The 21,379-nt window shown below is 42.2% G+C and overlaps 1 protein-coding gene across 4 annotated transcripts in view; it reads left to right on the top strand.

Annotated features, from left to right (window-relative positions):
- DPP6 (dipeptidyl peptidase like 6) overlaps positions 1-21,379 on the top strand; it is a 544,128-nt gene that overhangs the window by 279,557 nt on the left and 243,192 nt on the right. Inside the window, exon 1 of one of the 4 annotated variants that reach the window (XM_050314861.1) lies at positions 16,590-17,039. The exons of the other annotated variants lie outside the window; for them this stretch is intronic. Within the exon in view, the coding sequence (XP_050170818.1) occupies positions 16,983-17,039 (57 nt within the window). The 5' untranslated portion in view covers positions 16,590-16,982. Of the gene's footprint in view, positions 1-16,589; positions 17,040-21,379 lie in introns of those variants that run through there. 4 annotated transcript variants of the gene reach the window in all.

Genomic DNA, 21,379 nt, shown 5'->3' with positions numbered 1-21,379 from the left:
CCTACCATGCCAGACAGCCCTCTTGCACTGACCCAGCAGGAATGCAAATAGGAATTGTAAGTACTCAGCACCTTCAGGGATCCAGCAATGTGGTAATCTCCTCCTCCGGCATAATCTTCATAGCTGAACCACTATTAATGTGTTTACTATTCCTCTGCCCTAGCATTTAAATAGTAATTATTAGTGGCATATTCTTTTGGGTGATCAGCCCAAAGCTGCAGTGCAATAGTGTGACCTTGAGTTTTTCTACAGACAATGGAAATTAGTTGATAATGGACAACAGTAATTGCTTGGATGACAGTGCACCTCTGGAGCTACATCACCACAATACATCACGGAGGCCAGGAGCTTAGCAGGATACAGGGAAAAAAAGGGAATTAACAAAATGAAAACAAGATGCTGAAATGCATAAAAAATGAGACAGAAGATAATACAGAGGGTAATTATAATGTAATTATATAAATATAATTATATAAGTAAGCATTGTGGCTTCACTGGGAATGCTGCATGCAGGACTGGGCTCAGAGATGGCTGATGACTATGTTTTGAGGCCTGAGTAAATCCTACACATAGGGAAGTTCTTAAATATTGGGAAAAACACTTTAAAAATATTAGTTTTGGAAAGGAGATCATAAGGAAGACATCCAACTGTGACACAGGGGTCTTCAGGTGTCAACCTGTGGGACAAATCTAGCCCAGAGAAGGGAAGTGTCCTCAGTTTTACCCCATGCATGAGGAGAATGAAAAGCAGTGGATGAGGAGCTGAGGGCACTGCAGTGCGGGAAGATGTTTCATACTGCTGCCTGTCCCTGGGATGATGAGAAAGAGGGATTAGGAAGGACCTGGGATGGGGCATTTGGGTGAGTGAGTGAGAGGTGCTGAGGTCTGAAGAAATGAATGGTGTTCTGCAGGGGAAGACAGTGGGTTGTTGAGCAAATAAAACTAAACAGTCACTCAGCAGTCAGGCAATAAGAAGTGTGTCACTGACTGGGGCTGCACAAAATAACCTTAGGGTAGGAGAGAGAAGGGATGTGAGTGAGGTGTAGGACCAAGCACCTGGAATACTGGAGCCCTTTTCTCTCACAGTAGAAGAGGATGAAGAAAGGGAATGGGACTAAACAGATTATCAAGAAATCTTTCCCCCTTCTTTACATGCAGAGGGACAAATGGGCATGGTCATTGTTGAATGGATACACAAGAGGGAAGAAATCAGGGTAGCAGAAAACAGAGCAATGAGATTTCCCACCCAGACCCCTGTTAAATAGTTTTCCTTCTTACCCACTCCCCTAAATACTTCCCTTCTCTTCCTTCACTTGAAGTCCTGCTGCAAGGCATGATCTAGAGAAGGGAAAACAAAAATTTCTAACAAGTGGCAAGTCTGACATTTCTACTGTTTGAGTTCAAGTGAATACAAGGACCTTATTTTCACACAAAAAAGCTTGTTGCCACAACAGGAACTCAGAGAAAAATTCTTCCAAGTTTGGGAAGAATATCAAAACTAAGAATACTTCTGTTGTTCTGATTAGCAACAGAACATTTTAGGAGAGACAGTCAAACTTTGTGACTTAAGTCAATTTTTAAGTATTGGGGATGAAGATTAAGCTGGAAGCACAGCATCCTTTCTGGGTTTTACACTTTCTGGAATTAGTTATGCTTTCTACACATTTAATTCACCCACTTGTACTTTCTAGTCAGGTCTTCTCTACTCTCCTGTTTTTACATGAACAAAAAGCACTCACAATTATCGGCACAAAGATGAGAAATATATAGAATGAGCTCTTGGAAGGAATACTAATAACTCTTAACAACAGAAAATTTATGCCTTTAAGCAGGTTTGCAAAAGTCTTTTTGCACTTTAATTTGGCTGATTCTGGCTGTCATACAACAAGATGCACCAAGCTGATCATTAGTTTGATCCAGTGTAATTTTTTTGTGGTTTTGATCTTGCCTGTTGCTGCAAAGATATCCTTAATTTGGAATAAGCCTCACCTATAAGGTGGCTGTACTTGCATTGTGTTATATTACAGTATTTGACAGATTGATGCACTCATGCCATTTAGTATCACTTTATTACAGATAACAAACACAACTAATTACAAAAACAGAAAAAGCCTTTACATTTGGCATATTGAAAACTACTTAAAATTCATTTTTGACCAGGTGGTCGTCTTCAGACTGAGGAGAAAATGCATAATATGCATTAATCTGTTATTTTTCCTTTAGAGTTTCTCCAGTGTAAGTAGCATGACCAAAATCCTGTTCACTTTTTACTTTTTTTTTTTCTTTTTTTCCATGAAACTTGAAAGTGGGTGATATTTCAGTGATTTTTCCATTCCATGATTTTATTGCAGGGACAATACTGTTACTGTTATGGCTAGTGATCAGTACTTTGTGTCTGTTCTTAAACAGATCTGATGCATGAAATGATGATGTTCCTGTGCCTTCTCAGGGTTTGAAGTTGTTAGAGCTAAGTATTGTCAAGTTTGCTAAATGTTTGGGTGATCGAGCTGCTGTACTGTCAGACCTGAATGTCTGCAAGAACTAATAATCCACAGTAAAAAGAATAGAAAAATATATCAGCATTTAAAATATATATATATATCTCTCAAAAAAAGAGTTGTGACATTTTAAAAGCAAATATATATTTTGGGCCCCTTTATGTCTCTACTGGGTTTTTCACTTTTTGTATTAACGAAGTCAAGTTTTTCTCTTCCTTCAGGAAGGCCAGAAATTGATTGTTTTTTTCTTTCTAATGGAATTTGGGCTTTTCACATGCCTCATTGAGTTAGGAGTTTAAAGAAATCTCCATACATCAGCCTTTCCTGAAGATTTAGTCACACCTTCTAGCAGCCTCTCCAAAAATGCCTGTCTGCACTATCCATAATCACAAATACTTTCTCTCTTTGCAAATGTGTTTCAGCCCTGAGTAAAGGATCGATAGCTGAAGGGAATCCTGGAAAAAACAGGCTGGTGCTATTCCTTAGTGTCTGACTAGCTTGTCATTAGGGTTGGCTGTGATTTGGGAAGAGCTGCCTCACTTCACCCCAGCACTGGCAGAGTTTCCATAATGGGTAAAGCAATTATTGGTGGTTTGCCTTGTAAATGTTGAAAGGCATCTGCTGTTCCTCTGAGGTGACTGGTGAAATGAAAATTGATGCTGATAATAAACGTAATTATAAGGAAGGTTGCTGGAAAGACTCCTGCTCTGTGAGGGAGAAGTGCATTTTAAGAGCTGTGCTGTGGATCTAATGAGAATTGGTATTGCCTTTTAAGCCATCGTACTGAGACTGGGATGAGATGTGTGATAAAGTTCCACCCGTTATATGATACTATATTGCAAAAAGTTTGTGTTACGTCAAATGTCCACGATGGCACAATGGATTAGGTTGGAAATTCTTTATCCCTGTGTCTCATGTGCTGTCCTCTGGATTTGGGCTTTCCTTGGGGTTTGGGTTGGTTGTTTTGGGGTTTTTTTATACAGGAAGGAAAGATGTCAAAGACATTCCCCTTGAAAACTCTCCTGAGTTTGGTAAGGCTTAGCTTGGCCAGTGCAGACCATCATCAGGGACCTGTTGGGTTGCAAAATACAAATGAAACCAAATGTCTGGGTTTGGTACAAAGCAGCAGTGCCTACACAATCTAGTGTTTCAAACAGTAATGTCAAAGAGGAGGAGGATGAGAACACATATTATTCTCTAAGATTCATGCTACTTGATAGTTTATGTGCCAAGTGTTTAGACTGGGGTCACAAAATACCAGCTTTTAAATTAGAGGCGGCTTAGTGCAAATGTCAGTGGTAAAAGGAGTCGAGTTGAAAATAACATTAAATAATTACTGTGAAATTAAAGGACTATTTTGAAGTTGTAATCGAGTTTGATGTGTCATGATTATGTTATTGGTAGCAGTTCATGGCTCATCCAACGTTGTTATTGCAGAATCGATGTTTTCATTTAATGTTTTCTGGATCGTTGTAGTCTTCTGTGGTACTTAATTGAATAACACACAAGATTCACTTGGAATAGATGCAGATACAAAGTACTAAATTTCTCAGAGGAAGAACGTTTTCACTTTGTTTAACCCAAAGCATTAATTTATTTGCAAATATAATTGATACTGGCTTGAAGAGCATTCCTAGAGTACATTAAGTGGGGCAGCCATAACAACAGTATTAGATATATGGCAGATGAGTGTAAATAGTGCAGCATTAACTGTAATGGATTCTGGACTATAAATATGCCACCGTGTCCCACTATGTATGGATCGAGAGTCTCATCCATGAGTGACTCTTTAGATGTGCATTGTAGGAAAGGGGAAAAGCCCTGTATTGAATTACCTCTTGATACTTAGCCCAAAGCTGCGTATTTAGGTAGCTCTGAGCTGCAGGGTAAAGCCCAGATCTCAGCCCCCAGCAAGGCTGTGGTCTCTGTGTCCAAGCCCAGCACTGCAAGAAGAAACAGAACGCTGAGTTCAGTGGAGGTTGCATCAGATCTCAGCTGCTGGCTGAGGACCTGTGCAGGGAACTGTACCTTTTGAATCCTTGCTCAACCCAAATGGATGTGTAGCATCACCTAAAGCTACTGAATGATTATGTGAACCATTTAAGCTTTTCGTATCTAGGAAGGGTACTTTGAAATGGTCTGTGAAAGGATGGGGAGAGATGCAACGCTGCACACACAGAAAGAGTCTTTTAACAGGGTGCCTCAGAAGTGAGCACTGGAAAAAGAAATATCTGTCCTCTGTGAAGAGAGAAAGTCACTAATAGTAAAAATGGTCTCTTTAGGAATGGGCAGCAGTGTGCTGGGCAGGTGTCAGGCAGAATATTTGTGGGGACTGTAAGTTAGTTTCTGCAGGGTCTGTTTTTCTGTTGGAAACATCTCTAGCCCAAAGTACAGGGAACCCCCAGCTGTGCAGCTCCTGGGTACTGTTGTAATACAAATAATGTATTAAAAAAAAAATAGTTTTTAATTTAATTTCATTACAGTGAGTTTATGATATGTTGGCTGTATTGACTGTATGCAACTATACTACAGGACTGTTCTACAAATATACGCTTTTTGGGTTGACTTCAGCACACAAAAAATTGATGTTCATTTATACCGTGTATGCACAGCACTTCTCTGACTATGTAAGGAGGCTTTAAAACTGATGTGCATTGCACTTACAGCCACTTACAGGCACTTCACAGAGCCAGAGTGACATCAAGGAGCTTCAATGCCCGGGAGAAGATGCACAGGATTTTGCCAGGATGTAAGCTCTAGCAGCCTTTTAAAGCAATCAAGTGTCTTTGATTATAGAAATTTAAACCTCATTTACAGTGCAAAATCTGAGGAATATACTTAAGTTTCTGTCTCCCAAAAAGGAATTCATCCAAAGTAAATTAATTATCCCTTTTCTTCATGGAAGGAAAATTCAAGTGAAGAGACATTTTGGTACCTTGGTCCACAACTCAGTGTGGGCTCTACTCTTTCAGCAGAGGTGTACATCTATCATAAGGGTTAATTCTACCAGCTGTGTTTGTGTTAACTTCTGTTAACATGCCATATTGTTATTGGGGAAAAAAATTAAACCTTTAAAGAATGTTCTCTGAGCTTGCTGCTTGAACCCTCTGTGTTGCTAAGGTATGTATCTCTACCAAAGAAAGTGATACTGAAAGTTTATTTAGTAATGAGATAAAAAGAGTTTATTTTATTACAGTTCATGCCGTCCTAATGGAACAGTTGCTAAGAAAGCATTAAATTGTTGTGCTGGGTAGACTATAAGCCAATATTAATTTGCTTTCTACCACTACCACGTAGGTAAAGCAACAATCTCAGAGTAGTACTTAACCATTAAGATGAACTGTTGAATCAGGTCTGTGTCATTCTGCTGCCAATACTATCTGAGGTGAAATCAGTTTAAAGAAAACACCAAATGAAATCATCCTTTCTGGACTGTAACTGCTATTTTTGTAGCTTTTAATCACATGCAGCCTGTCTCTGGCATCTGTGAAGGGGGAAAAATTGTTGAAAATAGATTTATCTGGTTTTGAAAGCTTGTCTCTTGACTTAATCTCTGGACATAATTAAAAGCCTGATCTGTTGGTTAGAATTTTCCCATATACTTTGACTTTGACTACTGGAAGGGGTGAGGTGGTCAGACAAGGTACTACTGAAGAATCATGACTTTGAACAATAGTTTCAATAGTTTCCTCTCATGCTGAGATCAGATTTGCTGGCACACATGAATGTGTAGACATCACCCATCAATCTATTGTGCTTTCTCCTCATATTAATCCTTTCAGAGTAGCTATTGCTTGTTCTGGCGTCACCAAACTACAAGACAAGGTGAGAAGCAGCTAAGCAACTACTCAGTGCTCTGGATTCCTCTATAAGGCAGGTGGAATAATTTTTATTTTTTATTTTTTTTTGCTGGCCAACTTTCATTTCTACTACTTCAGGCTCTTGCAGCTTAAGGCTCTAAACATCTCATTCTGCAGTCACTTCCCATACCAGCAGAAGTTTTGATCTACAGAGGTGAACAATAGAAATGAAAAGACTGCTGATTCCGTGAATAAATATAAGCCCTAAACTGCCTTATTATCCCTGGAAAATATGTTCAAAAGACTGTCATTGGGTAATACTTACGATAAAAGGCTGATAATGTTCTCAGGAGTGATGACATCTGCTCCTTCTTGTTTTAAAAATTCTGATTTGCTCAACAGAGTATGCAGTGATGGATGATGAGACTTTTTTCCAGTTAAAGTTCATGTATGAAGGCGAACTTTTGTAAGCTTTCCAGACATAACACATTGCAGATATTTCACTGGTAGAGCTGGGCAATGACCCTGGGTTTTTCAGAACACATTGTTTACAACAAAGCCTGACCTGAGCACATGGTATTGATCCGCTGTGGCCTCCTACTTCTGACCTTGGTTGGCGGTTTTAAGTCCTTCTGTATCTCTTCTTGTAACTGGGCCATAGGTTTGGATAACAGCAGGCTGGACTGATAAATGGAAGAGGAGTGGGCTCAGCTTTTGTCTCTCTGTGGACACTGGTTGGTATTACAGCGTATGCAGGCGATGGAGTGCACCACTTGTAACTGATTTTTATATTTGTACTTACGATGGGCATGTTACATCTGTGTAATTACATGCAATTTGGGAGGTGTATAAATTAGACATAAATTGGTTATTTGTGACAAGCATGTGGTTCAGTCTGGTACACTCTCTTGCACTCGAGCTCACACTTCATACCTGTGTGATTTCCTAAGGGTTATACATTCAGGGGGAAAAGTCCACATTCTTGCCTAGCTTTTTGTGGCAATGTTGTGGAACTTTCTATTAGTCTCCAAATACCTTTTTTTTTTGCTATTTTCTAAACTAGAGGAAATCACAGATCTTTTTTCCCATGCAAGAATTCAGAGACTTGCTCACAGCTGGGGGCTACTTTGAAATGTTTGTGTCCTTACTTCTTCTTTGCTGTCTTTGGAATATGGTAAAATGGAAAGATACCATATCAAACCATAATAAGGGAAAAACTGTGTTGGACAGATCCCTGTACATTTTGGACATCCCACCTCTGTGCTGCTGCTCTTTTGCCAATGACAGCCACAGTCTTTTAAGGACTTGTTCTTGCTTTTAGTAGGGACAGGTTGGGGTAAGGGTGAGGCACTGTGTCATTTCAAGAAGAGATGTGAGGGCTCTTACACCTCCTCTGCCTGTGGCACATCAGGTGCTGTGCAATCTGCCCTTGCTCCAGCTCTGCCTGAGTGCCCAAGGTGGCATTGCTGAATACCTACTATGTCTCTGTAATTAATGAATATTATCAATGCTAAGTAAAGGATGTCCTTTTAGAGGTCTTGTGCTGTGCTCAGAGCCCTACTATTCTCCAGAAGGTTTCAGTAAGATGTATAGGATATATAGATCTTGTACACCCCTCCTTCTGCATCAATTTTCCTGAGTTACAAGCAGATCAAATAAATAGATGGGAACAGGACTTCACCACTACATTACCTGAATTAATTATGCTATTTAGGTTTGTATTGAGACAGTTGTGTATTGTGTGTGTTTGTACATCATGCAGTAAGGTTTTCACTTTCTTTACTGTGTCAACTGGTTTCTAGTGAGTTGGGAATCTGGCTTGGTGGAGTATTCTCAAAGCTGAAGAGTAATTCACTGAGGCAGTTAAAACAAAGACATAGTGCTAGCACACTTTTAAAAGTGCCATTGAGAATGAAACCAAGGTGCTACAGGTGGCACATTGAAACTCCTGGTCAGTTTTTGAAAGTTAGAGCAAGACATTGTTCTGATTTATGTTTGCTTCATCACAAGGAAATCAACTTTGGAGGTTGTAATAGTAATAATTGAATTCTGTTCATACAAGCTCTTTATCCTTTTAGTAAACCTTTACCTCTGTGGTGGGGGTTCTGGGTAGGCTTTTCCAGCGGCCCGTTTTCCGTAAATAGCGTTTCCACTAGAGGGCATTCAACATACCGGTAACAAGCTCTGTCTGTCCTCTGGGTCAGTGCACGTACTCTTCAAAACCTGCGGTCCAGAAAGGTGAGTGCAGGGTGTGGGTACTGAGGCAGAGGGGAGGAAAGTGAATGAAGTGACATGAGTCTGTGCATCACTTGTTTCCTCTGCTCAGTGGAGTTATTGCCCAAGTTGTTTTCTGCCTCTTCCTTACACCTTCAGACTTGAGTACAGGAATCGGAAAATATTGTGGGTTTGCCTTCTCCAAAAATAAAGATGTGAAGCAGACAGGAAGGACCCTGGGTTCCTTTGTGCCTCTTTCAGAGAAGACAAGTGTTGGCAGTGTTTTCATTGTTCAGACTCTTGAGAAGGCTATTTTGGGTTGGTGGAAAAGCTTATCTACCACAGAGCTGGTGGGAATGCAGCAACATATGGTTACCATAACAGATTTCATCCCAAGAGATCTAGAAACGCTTGATAAAACACACACCAGTATACAAACCCTCACAGACATCACAGCCCCCACCAGTAACTGAGGGCAGTGAACACAACAAGCCCCACAGCTCCAGGGAGGATGCTGGGGAGGCAGTAAACACCAGTGAAAACACTACTGCAGGTGGCAGAGCTGATATCTTTGCCCCTCTTGGTGTTGTTTAGGAATATTTGAGGGAAGTTATCATGAGGCTAACACGGTGTCCCAGTGGGTCACCACTCATCAGGGTCCAGTGGTAGCAGTTCCCAAGGAGATCTCTCCAGCTGCATAAAGTTGGGTTCAGTCCTGCCCAGACTGTGGGATATGATGCAGCCACATATCAGGTCTTATGTTCAGAAACTGAGGATGTCTGGTTCTTATGCCTGCATCCCCTGTGAGACCTCATCCGTTGTCATGGTATAACTTTCAAATGAGCACAACATCTTTAAGATGAATGTATGTTATAAATATCTATTTAACAGTGTCAGTGTTTTGCATAACCTCACTATTGAAAGTGTCTGGCTCCTGTTGTAAGTTCAAGTATTTTTTTCCTTTTTTTTTTTTTTTTTTTTGTTAAAGCTGATATAAAAGTGAATGAAAAATAACAACCATTGCGATGAAAAGTGTACTTCATAAAACAAATGCTTAAAAAGCCACTCGCTCCAGCTGTGGCTTTTATGTACGAGGATCTCTCAGGCAATGTATGTGCTTACATAAGAAGTCTTTCACAACATTTACATTTAAACCAGTCATCATCTTATATGCAGATCATTTATTCATCCCATAAATCACTGTTGCAGCTAAAAATGAAGATGAGGCTCTCTCTTTTCCAAGCAGTAGGCTTTTAAATAGCCTAATATGTTTGCAGCTGTTGTGAAGATGGGGATTCTCTGTTTGAAAATGGCTGGGGGGGGTTATTTTGTTATCTCTGTTTTCTCAACACTGGTGATATCTTTTACAGTTTCTGACCTGGATTACAAAACATATGTTGTGGCTATTGTGTAAAACTTACATTTAAGTAAAGAGGGGAAAAAACCCCAACAGGTAGGGAGCAAAGAAATAAATCCTTCCACTCCTAAAACAACAGTTAAAACCAGCACATACTGAGTCAATAAGTAAGGAAGTCAGCTGCTGCCCAGAAATAACCAGGGGGTATGTGGGGAAAATGTCAGTGAATATTGATCCCTAAGAGTGCGGAGAGCAGAAATACTAAGCCAGACTGTGAGGAGGCAAACTTTGAAAAAACAATTTGGAGACAATTCACAGCTGGCACTGAAGTTGGGGCCTCAGAAGTCTCTCTCACACAGATAAACAAGTGAGAAAGAGGCATCTGTTGCATTACAGCTGCCAAGGTCACACCAGCAGGAACAGGCAGAGGGGCAGAGAAAAGCCAGCGACATGGTCTGTATTCTTTGCAGGGATAACACAGCGCCAAATAACCATGGCAGTGCTCATCATCTGCCTTCGAGACTGGAGTGATGTATTAAAATATATACAACAACTCAAAAAATAACCCCACAGTGGATCAGAAGTAATGTTTTTGAAAAATATCATCCACTTCAATAGGAAATTCTGACTGTCAGCACACACGTTTGATCTTCAGGGTAAGCAAACCAAAGTGGGTACGTAATCCAGAAGTGAGAAGGGCACAAATACCTGCTGTGTTCTCCAGAGTCATGCTCCAATTTAGGCAGGAAAGTGCTATGCAAAATAGCTCTAGCTGTGCATGAAAGAGCAGACTTCTTCACAGCTTGCATCTCTGTGTTGTCTTATTTGTTTACCATGAACTGTGGGGTCCTGGAACTCGGAGAGGCAGCAAGAAATGGGAAGCAGCAGAATATAGTGCTTCAAATAAACCTATTATAGTAACTTTACCTTCTCATGCTCATGATAAAAAAAAATAAAAAATAAAGGCGACTTAGTGAGGCTGTGGTAATGGACAAATAGCAACACCATGGGACTATTACACAGAAACACAAGTGCTTCTTGCAGTGCCCATTGTCTCTGTGTCCCCTGCTGCCACATACCTGCTGTCTCAGATAGCAGGAGTTCTCAAGCTTGTGGGAACATTTTGAAGTGTATCCCCTGTAGGAACAGATATTCATGCAAATAACTAATTAATGGCACTGACTAAACAAACCGAATCTGGTCTGTTAAATGAAAATAACACACCAAATTGCTTTCCTAATGATCTTGGTCATGGGTAATGGAAGTGTTACATATTTTTATCTGTAACTATATTCATAATCTGTTATTGCCTCTAGCCTATTCGCAGAACTTTGGAAATCTGGAAAATCATCCGAGTGGATCCCTGAGACAGAAGCATTCTCAGTGGAGCTTCCAGACATAGAGACTCTCCCATGACCAAACCTTGGTCAAACAAACATGTTGGAGACAACCAGAGAGGGGTGACAGTATTGGGGCTGGAGCAAGATAAAGCTAATTAATATATATCCTTAAAGGCCAAAGATCTTCTTCCTTTATAAGAAAATTAATTTTGGGATGCTCTGACAAAATGAGAACTCTTGCCAAAGACAGGGATTAATTTGGAACAAGATTACAGTGTTTTTATGGTCTTCTATTAGGAACTATTATGAGAAGCAGTGCTGGGGATGGTGTGTAGGCAATAGAGATGCTCTGCAGCCTTTGTAGGAGTAAAGCTGATGTCAGCTGATCTACCATCTAAGTGTTTCCAATTCCAAATTCCAACTGGGGATGTTGCTGTGCAATAATGTGATATTACTGTTGTCACATTCTTGGAGAGGGGCAGGGCACAAACTGTGCTTTGGGAACAAAACAAAATTAAATTCTCCCTCTCCAAAGCTTATTCAGATGAGCACAAAGCAGAAATCTCCAGAATGAATAGCCAGAATGTCTGGCTGATTTTGAAGCATCTAAAAGTATAAACTCTTCTAAAAAGAGATTTTTAGCCATTCAGCCTTCATGGTTTTACAGCTCTGTTCTGTTGCAAATGTATTTTATCAGTCTTGGAGATTAAATGGATTTACCTTTTTGGGAGTATGCTGCTGGTCTTAGAAGAGCATGGATCAGGTAGACCTCTTCATACAGTTGCTGCAGGAGCTGCCAGCCTTGTGTCCCCTCCCTGCTGCCTCCCCGCCTTGGAAAGCAGCACCAGTGCATACTGAGCACTGTTTCCCTTGCGTCCTGTGGGCCAGTTTTGATCCACCTTTCAAAAGACTGAATGCTAAAATCCACAGCTACGACATTTTTACAGGCTCATCTCACATTCCTTATAGTGGATATCTGTGCTGGCAGAGTCTGTTTCTCTTCCTGAGTTATCTTTCTAATATCTATTACATCTACTATAACTTTCAAAAAGAACCGTAGTCCTTAGAACTTCTCCTTTGTAACCTACTTCTGATTTTCCCATTGTCATATCTTGCCAGATTATGTGCCTTCCTGGGCCTTGTGTCCTTCCTGAACTGAGAGCAAACCAGCCAAAGCAGTGGGAACTGTCAGTGAGTGTGAAGCTCAGAGGGGCTGGCTGTACAGAAGCAGATCGTGTGGTGTGTTCTGCTGGAGGTAACACATTGCTGCACCCCAGATACTAATGGCTTAGACCCACAAAAAATATCAGATACGTAGCTCTCCGTGGGATTTGGTCTTCATGTGGAGAAGGGAGAACATTAGCAGACTGTGCAAAGGTATGGTTAACCAAATAGAACTAATTTCTACCCACTCTGCCCACTGGCTTCAACTTGCTGGATGCGGAAATGAAAGGGGAATAAACAGCCCAGTGTGGTGCAGCCACAACCCCAGGTTTTAATGGAGCAGAAGGGTTCTGCATCAAATAATTGTACCCACTGCTGCTACAGGCTTATCACTGTCCCTAGTCTGTACTCCCTGGAACAGATGTGTGCAGCTGGAGGGCTCTCTGTGAGCACAGGCTGCTGTTGGATCTGGCCTCTGTAACGTGCAGGGGATGGGAATGCTCTGCACTGACTCCTGAGAGAGTCCATTGCTGCTTCCCATGAGGGAGCTGCTCTGCACCCATGGACAGCAGACACGTCTACCGTCACGGAGGGGCAGAATCAAGGATGGTCCTAGTAAACCGATCTGCTTCAAAATGTTTGGAGCAGTAACAAACTGCTTCTTTTCCTGCCATGTGCTGCTGTAATGCATCATCACAAGCAATGCTTACTGTACTTTAGCTCCTAAGAGTTCACAGGTCTTCACATTGATGACATTTTAAGGTTTTAGACCACCTTTTTTCCCAAAGCCATGGGGACATTAATTTCGATTTGCAACGTTCAAGGTTTTCAAGTCTTTGAGTGTGAGTGAGATTTGTGATGACTTTGTGAACTCCAAGGAGAGTTTCGAGAATGATCCCAGACCACAATCCTGTTCCTGCCAGTCTCAGGAGACTGAAGCACTTTGCTTTGAACAGGAAAGGCTCTAGGACATGTGTGACTAATTTGTTACAAGGTAATTAAAAATTATCTGTATTGCAGCAGTGCTGCATGATTTTGTTGAAACAAGCACTCGGGGTGAAGATGAATTGAGAAGCTGGGAACATTTCCTTTCACCTGTCGCTGGTTCCTCCTCTTCTGATGGGAAGGAAATCTCTGTCTATCCTGCTGTGGTGCTGGAGGAGCTAATTGCTGTCATGTGTGGGGATGCCATTCACATGGTTGTAGCTGGCATTTCAAACATGCATCTTGGTAAACAAGGAGAGCTGTCTGTGCTCATAGTGGTGCTCCTGAGCTGTCCCAATGGTGGCACAGTGTGGACCTCATGGATTAATGCAGGATTTTCATGATGAGAATGCAGCTTTTGTGGAAGGGAGAGAGCCTGGAGACAGACTTTTCACATAGCACAGGCAGTGAGTGGAGACAAACCTGTTGCAATGATGGGTAGTAGGGGGTAAACAGCCTGATGCATTTTTGAACCTGGCAGGGAGGAACATCCTGCTCCCTCTATCCTTGTGATCAGATGGGGTGGATGGGAAGGACATAATCCCAGGGTCCTTGTCTTCCAGTGTCTGCCAGTGCCTCCTGCTACGCCCTAAATGGGACTGTCTGTATAAATCCTTCTGCCTGGGCAGCTGTTGGGGTTGGCAGATGCAGATTCATGTCCTTTGATAGGGATGTATTAATCTTTCATCAGTTATGACTCAGCCAAGCAATAAAATTGGTACCCTAACATAGCACAGAGGTCAGGATGGATGTCCTCAGCCCTGCTAATATGCAAGCAGATTATTCTCTGCCTGTGAGTAATGAGCATTTCTGAATAGCATTTCTGCTTCCTCCTCCAGTGTCTCTTCAGGAAGCATTTGGCAACCTCAGAACTGCTTTGATTAAGGAAGGGTGGTGACAGAGAGCTGGAGGATGTCACTGTCCCCTGCTTTCACATCCTCCTGGCAGTGAGCAGCAACTTTTGGCCATCTGAGAGGATGAGACACCCCGCACAGGTCAGGGGTGACAGGGAGGTACTGCCAGGCAGAGAGATCAAGGCATTTCAGTAACACTGGGGTAGTGGTGCCAAGCATCCCCATGTAATGAGGCTCAGCCCTATGCATCTGCATAGCTAACTGCTGAACTAATTAGCACAATTAACTTCTTATGTGTCCAACAACAAGCTTAGTGGGGAAAAAAATCTACATTGTAAGGAAGAGTGGCCAAAAAACAAGTGAAAACTGTGTGTGTTAAGTTGCTAACTCTGAAGGAATTGGATGGGTTTGTAGATAGGTATAGGTATGTTAATTTTTAATATCAATGCAATTAAGTTCAGGGATTGCCAGTATAAGTACTGAGGGGTCAGGGACACAGTGAATGGCCCATATTTTAAGAGGGATTTGTTGTGCAGAAATTCCCAGGATTGGAAATTTCTACTCTAGGGGAGTAAAAAACGAAAAAAACAATCTCCAAAGACAGTTTTATTTCATTTGAATTCCTCTTGGAAACAAAAACAGCGTAAGTGTGAAGTAAAGCAAGCCTTCATTACCACTCACAACAGGTAGAAAAGTAGACCAAGCCAATTGGAAAATTCAAACTGATCCACTTGTATAAGACCTTGAAAACAATTCTGTTCTGATAGCTAGGGAAAAAACGTAAGAGCAATAACCTCACTATAAACATATACAGAATATTGTGACTAAAACTATTGGGACTAAAGAGATGGAATTGCAATGTAAGCTAGGACTGTGTCTGAGTATAACCAAGCAAGAAATTGGCACAGGCTGTTAGATTTAAATGCAAATTTCTGTTTCTTGTTAGAAAGGTGCTATTCACTTTTTTTTTAAATGAGCTGTTGCCTGGATTGTGGCACCTGGGATGAGGCAAGGTTGTCCAGTTTCCTACCAGCACAATTCCACGTTGCAGATTTTTTCTGTCATGGTTTCTATGAACTGCTGTGACATGTAATGGTGAAAATGCAGAAATGCTTAGGGAGTCCCAGTGGTGGCTCTAGAAAAACTTGGCCTGTCAGTGATGTGTCCCTGAACCAAGGATCAAAATGATCCCAAGTGTAAGGAGACCTTGCCTCAAATGGCATTAGTGAATGTGACCTTGTATAACAAATCTATGTTGTAAAATTAAGGATCAAATGGGGTATAGTCACTTCCTTGTCAGATAAACACTCTGCTGTTTCTTTTCCTTAGCTAGTTATCTGCAGACTCAGCAGAGATCCCAGTATCACGTGAGTGAGAAAACATTTAGCTTTACACAGAGCTACAGCACTTAGGTGAGATCTGGGCTCTGTCCAGCCTCGTATCGATCCCTCCTCAATCCTGGGTGTGCTGGGTAGGAGGTGAGGATGGGAAAAGCAGCAACATGGCAGTTTTACATCACCTGACACTGAGGTGAGTGAGGACTTGCATCAGTCCCAAGCAAATATTGAACAATGTCAATGCTGCTCTTAAGTTTTGCCCAACCATGTGAGGTGTCCTGAGGGTTACTGGAGAGTGGTACTTGCCTTATGCCTCGTGCTCAGGGCACACCCCCTGCACAGCAAGGTGGCCAGCTGTGCTTAGGAAGGCTAGTTTGACAGCTCTGCCGTGTTGGAGAGAGATCTCTGTTGTGGCAGAGAATCCGCAGGGAGCGAGCTATGGCAGCGTGGATCGGAGCAGGGAACGTGTGCTGGTGTGTCACCCTGCAACGTGACCTACATGGCAGCCACCAGGGCGCAGGAGGCAGCCACCACATCAGACATGCAAAGTGGCCCCCATCGTGTCAGGGACATGGAGAGGGGCCGGGGAAGGCTGAGGGCACGTGAACGTGCCACCCTTTGGCAGTGAGACGAGCATCCCACCGGCGGGATCCTGCTTCCCTGGGAGCGCACGCTGCATCCTCCAGATCCGTGCTTGCAGCGGGGCAGAGGCTGCCCTTGACACAGCTCTGCCTCGTAGCCGGGGGACTGCCAGGGCACTGCGACCTCCGCAAGTTGGGGAGAAGGCGAGAGCGCGTCTGCCCCGGCGGCTCCGCATCCGCGCCGCTCCCGCCACCGGCACCGCGGGCGATGCGGGATTCAGCTCCTGAGCGGCGGGCGGCTGCGGCCCCTGTGCCCGGGTGCGGGAGGGGAGACGAGCGCCGAGCTGTGCCCATCCCCAGCGAGCCGCGCAGTGTGTGCCGAGGCAGCCGGTGCATGCGCAAGGCGCGGGCGGCCGCCGTGGAGGTGGGGAGCGAGGACCACATCGCTGCCTCCGGCTCCGAGCTGCCAGTTGCTGGTTGCCAAGCAGTTATCATTGTTTCTGTGACGATTGCAGAGGCTGTTGCTAATTGAAGAAGCCCCCACAGCATCCTTCTCTCTCTCTCTCTCCTCTCTCTCTGCTCCTGCTTCTGCTTTTATTTTAGAGGCTCAAGGGGGAAGACAGCCAGACTAGTGATTTTTTTTTTTTTTTTTGCCTAGCATTTTTATTTATTTCTTTTTGTGGGGGTGGGAAATTTCTCAGCTGGTGATTAAGTGATGGACTAGTTACTCATCCGTATCCCTTTAGTCTTTGTGTGTGTGTGTGTGTATGTCTGAACACACAGACAAGCTTACACACACACACACACAGAGTAAAATCCTGTTTGCCACTGCAGTGGGCACAAATAGGTGAGCATGACTACAGCCAAGGAGCAAAATGCATCAGGGAAACAAGCCCAACAACAAGACCAGGTAATGCTTATTTTCCTCAATTTCGAACAAATACAGATTTGCTTTATATAGCTCTGTGTTTCTTGTATGATTATTATGATTTTTTTTTTTTAATCTTTTTGGTGTGCATTCCTAAAACTGTCAACTGAGTCACCAGTCAGTGGCAGGAGGAAAGTGCTGTGTAGCTGTGTTCAAGGTCTGCTTTCTCGGTGTGTGTGTAAGCTGAAATTGTGCTATTTTTAACAACCTGTACCTCTTGCTGAAGACTATAGAGAGGTTTCTTCTGTAACTTGTTCCTTACATGCATGTTGAGGGGTAGGGGGGGAAGGATGTTGGGATGGAGGCCCCTTCTTGCTGGAAGAAGGGGTAAGAGTATTTAAACCCCCCTCTGCAGATGGATATAGAATTGTAAAACTGGGATTCAGCTTCTGACGTTGTTGTGCACTTTAGGGGAATTTTTTTGTCTGACATTGTCTTGGAGGGACACTTCAGGGTACAGCGTGGGCTCAGGCTGTGCATGAGCAAGCATGGATGGTGTGGGGGGGCCAAAAAGCAGATGCAAGTAGGTTTAACTCCCACTGGCTTTGGAGAAAATTGCCGTGCTTGCACCATACCTAAACTCGATTAATTTATTTCTCATGGAAATTGTTTTATGTGTTACTGTACAGGCAGAAAGTTAAAGGCTTCATTTTCTCTGTCCAACCTGTATTACAGAGGATATTGCTGTCTGCCCACACTTACCAGGACAGAATGAAGTCAAAACTTTCCCTGTCAAAAAAGCAGCGGGTGGCAGGAAAAAAAAAGGGAGGTATCCTCAGCCGTAAAGGATAGGCATAGTTAGAAAGTGGTTGCATGAGGGGAAGTCTGGTTGCGATCTCTGAGCTCCAGCTGAGGCTGGTGAAGGTTCCTGGGCTCCGGGCACACCGGCAGATCAGCATCTCCGTTCTCCTCAGCACCAGCTTCTCCTCCCCGTGCTCGGGCCCGTGCCTGAGGGAGCCTGGACGCTCCAGTTCTTCAGTTTTCCTCGTCTCCTTAAGACATTGGAAGTTCACCACTTTAATCTTTGGTTAGGACAGCATGGGAGGATAATTTAAACAGATCTCTCTCAGGGCACAAATTAATTCTTAAAATAGTTCCTCCTGGCTTGGTAGGCTGAGAGCCTCACGCGTTGTTTTTCTTTTTTTTTTTTTTTTTTTTTTTTCTTCATTTGTACTTTGTTTTAGGGAATTGAGGAAAGGGAAAGCATGGGAAGACACTAGGCACCAGAAATAGCATCATATAATCTGCATTTTCAGGGTGACATTTTACTAATGGCCAAAACAGGCTCAATGGTTCAGTGAAAACAAGAAGGAAAAAACTTTGATACTCAGGGTAAAGAAACTTCATCTAACCCTGCATCTGTTGGGTTTCTTTGCTTCTCTGTCCAATGCTTTCAGAGTATGTATTTTTTTCACTGTTTGCTACAGATTAAAATGAGTCTAGCTGTGTTTTCTGGCAGGCAGGGGTGTATAAGTGCCTTTTTTGAACAAAGAGCTGTGGGGCTGTCCCTTCCTCCTTCTTAAAGCTGGGTAAAAGTAACGGGTTTTGTAAGCCAAGAAGTGTGTGTTACCCTTTATAAAGGAGCAGTGTTTTTGTTCCAAGTAGTGTTATCTGCCCAGTGCCACTTTGCTCTTGGCATGCCATGTCTTTGCTACTTCGCTCTTCCCACATGAAGTATAAAATGCCCAGAATAAGTCTTTAGTATTATGCAGAATCTTAATTGAGTATATTCTGTAACTGATTGAATTGCAGTTATACCCATATGGCATGCTTAAATATTCTGAAAGTACATCCTCTCTCAGCTCTGCCCTAGTGTGAGCATGAAATAGAAATATCAAGCATATATAAATATCAATGATATTGATGAATATTAATGTTTGAGTCTGAGCAACTTTGCTCACTCCCATAATTTCTTTTTTTGTTTTCACAATGCATTATTAGTAAAATGGCTTCACAGCAGGGGGTCAAATCCAATCTCTGTCCATTGATTTGAGTGCACTTTTATCTTCCAATACCAAAAGCAGATCTAAACCCTTATTTTATCTAAAACAGTTCATATCTGAAAAAAGGCTCTATTCAAATTCTATTTCTAGCTGAAATTCTATTTTTGGGCTTTTGCATATCAAAAATTACTGAGATTTTTTTCTTGCTTAAAACTGATCAAGAAACTGAAAATTGTAGCTGGGAGAAATATTGAAGGCAAAGTACTAGTCTGGCTGTAGAGGATTGAGTCTTTTTCAGAAGCAGCTGCTGCTGTCATAGGAGATTGTGACCATCCCTTTTCTGTGTTCCTTGCTGTGACATTCCCAGAATCCAGAAGCAAGCAAGTGACACAGCTGGCTTAAGTCTTTGCTGTGTCCTACCATGCTAACCTAAACAGAAGCTGGGCATGAAAAGACAGTGCAGGAGAAGGGTGGGGAAAGTTTGGAAAAATCTGCAGAAGCTTTGCAGGCATAAATTTAAAGAAATCTACTTTAGACTTGTATCTATATGCAAATGAAGTCATGTTCTGTCTTGAGATTTACAAAAATGATAATAATTAGAAAATGAATGTGATGTGGAGATAAGCAGCTGCCTTAGCTGCTGAAGCCAGACAATCCCTTTCTTCCTTAGGCAATTAAAAATGCTTCTATACAATTTATTTCTGATAAGCAGTGCTTCTCACCTCCCTGCCAGCTAAACTACTCAGAATTCCTATCATTTATTGCCTTGCTTATCTGTTTCATGAGTCTGAACTTTTAAGTCTTTTGGGCATCGTGTACAGAAGACATTCTGTAAGCGATAAGTAATACTGTCTCGTGCTGTCAAGTTGTGATTGCTTGATCAAGCCTTAAGTTGGACGTGGTTGCCTCTGTGCACTGGGGTGCTTGTGACACAGCTGTGGTTTCTTGTTCAGTGGTTGGAGTTGGATACCATGCAGTGTACAATGATTACAGCTGGCTTTCTGCGAGACCCAGTGCTCAGGAGTCCGTAGCAAAGCCTGTAGGCACTAATAGACTTGGGATCTGGCTCAAGCAGACTAGAGAATCTTGTCCTCTGTCTTGGGGGTTGTTAGCTGGGTATGGGGATACACCATTAAAGCCACTTTTCCATTAAAAAAGGAAAACAAAATAGCAACAACAGGTCAAGTATTGTGACAATGTGCTTTATCTATTTACACAGGCTGAAGATCTGTGTGTTCTAAGGTAAGCCTGTAAATTTGTTATCTTAATTTAGCCCAGTTCTTGTTACTTTTAGTGGCCTTTGGGAATGCAAATAGCTCTGCAGTCATATATAAAGATAAGGAGGCTGATTTTTAAATGAAAATGTGATAACAGGCATAATGCTAAAATGAGACTTTCAAGTATTTTAGAAAGTGAGTCAGCGTATCAAGGATAACAGGGATCACAGATTCTCAAAGAACACCTTTTATAAAACATAGTTAAAGGGTTGATTGGTTAATTGAGTATTTGAACACTCGAAATAAAGGATTGTTCTCATTCTTTTGCAATATAGAGAAGAACTGTCAGGGGCTTACAGGGAGCAAGATGCTGCTCTGAAATGTGCTCATGTCCTAGACAAGGTTGTTAATGACTGTTTGCATGGAGCTCCATGTAAAAGATCAAAAATTAAGTGTCGAGGCAAAACAGCTTGAGGGCTGCCTTACTGAAGTGGGCTCCATGGAGGAGTGGAATCAGATCAATGGAACAGTTCTGCCTATTAGCTGTCATTAAGGTAATCAATTCTGAATTTTACAGAACAGATGGAATTTCAAATAATAGGGGTGGAGTCTTCAAGTGGAGAGAGAACACGTTTCACTTGGAAAACCTTGGCCAGACTCAGGAAAAAGATGATAGAAAGATTAATATTTCATGCTCCTAATGTTCCCCTGCCACTCTGTACTTCACAGAAAAAGCCTGTAGTATCTTGAAGCGTGAGTACCGTTGGAGAATCTAATATACTATGCTGAAAAGTGCCTCTAATTGTGTAAATTTATCCAAACAAGAAAATCAGTGTGCACTTTAGCTGCATTTTGCAGGCTTTTCCTCTATGGTGTTAATAATTCAGGTAATTCTGGGATTCCTGTTCAGGGGGATGTCAATCCCTGTGTGCCTGCTGTCTTCTTTCAAGGTCATAAATATTCTCAGCCATTGTGAGTTGAGTCCTGTGCTATTACTTTATTCCCATAGTAGATTAAACTAAAAAAATATGGGTGTGCTTACACTGGGAAGTAGTGTGGATCCACACTATGAGAGTCAGAGAGATGGTGTTGAGGTTCCAAACACACATTTTGTATGGTGGGGTTATTTCAGACTGGTTCCAGGTTGGGGTGAACGTGCTTT

Source organism: Myiozetetes cayanensis, unplaced genomic scaffold (genome assembly GCF_022539395.1).
Source record: "Myiozetetes cayanensis isolate MyiCay16 unplaced genomic scaffold, myiCay2020 scf1, whole genome shotgun sequence".
NCBI lineage: Eukaryota > Metazoa > Chordata > Aves > Passeriformes > Tyrannidae > Myiozetetes > Myiozetetes cayanensis.
This window is presented reverse-complemented; position numbering and strand designations above follow the sequence as displayed.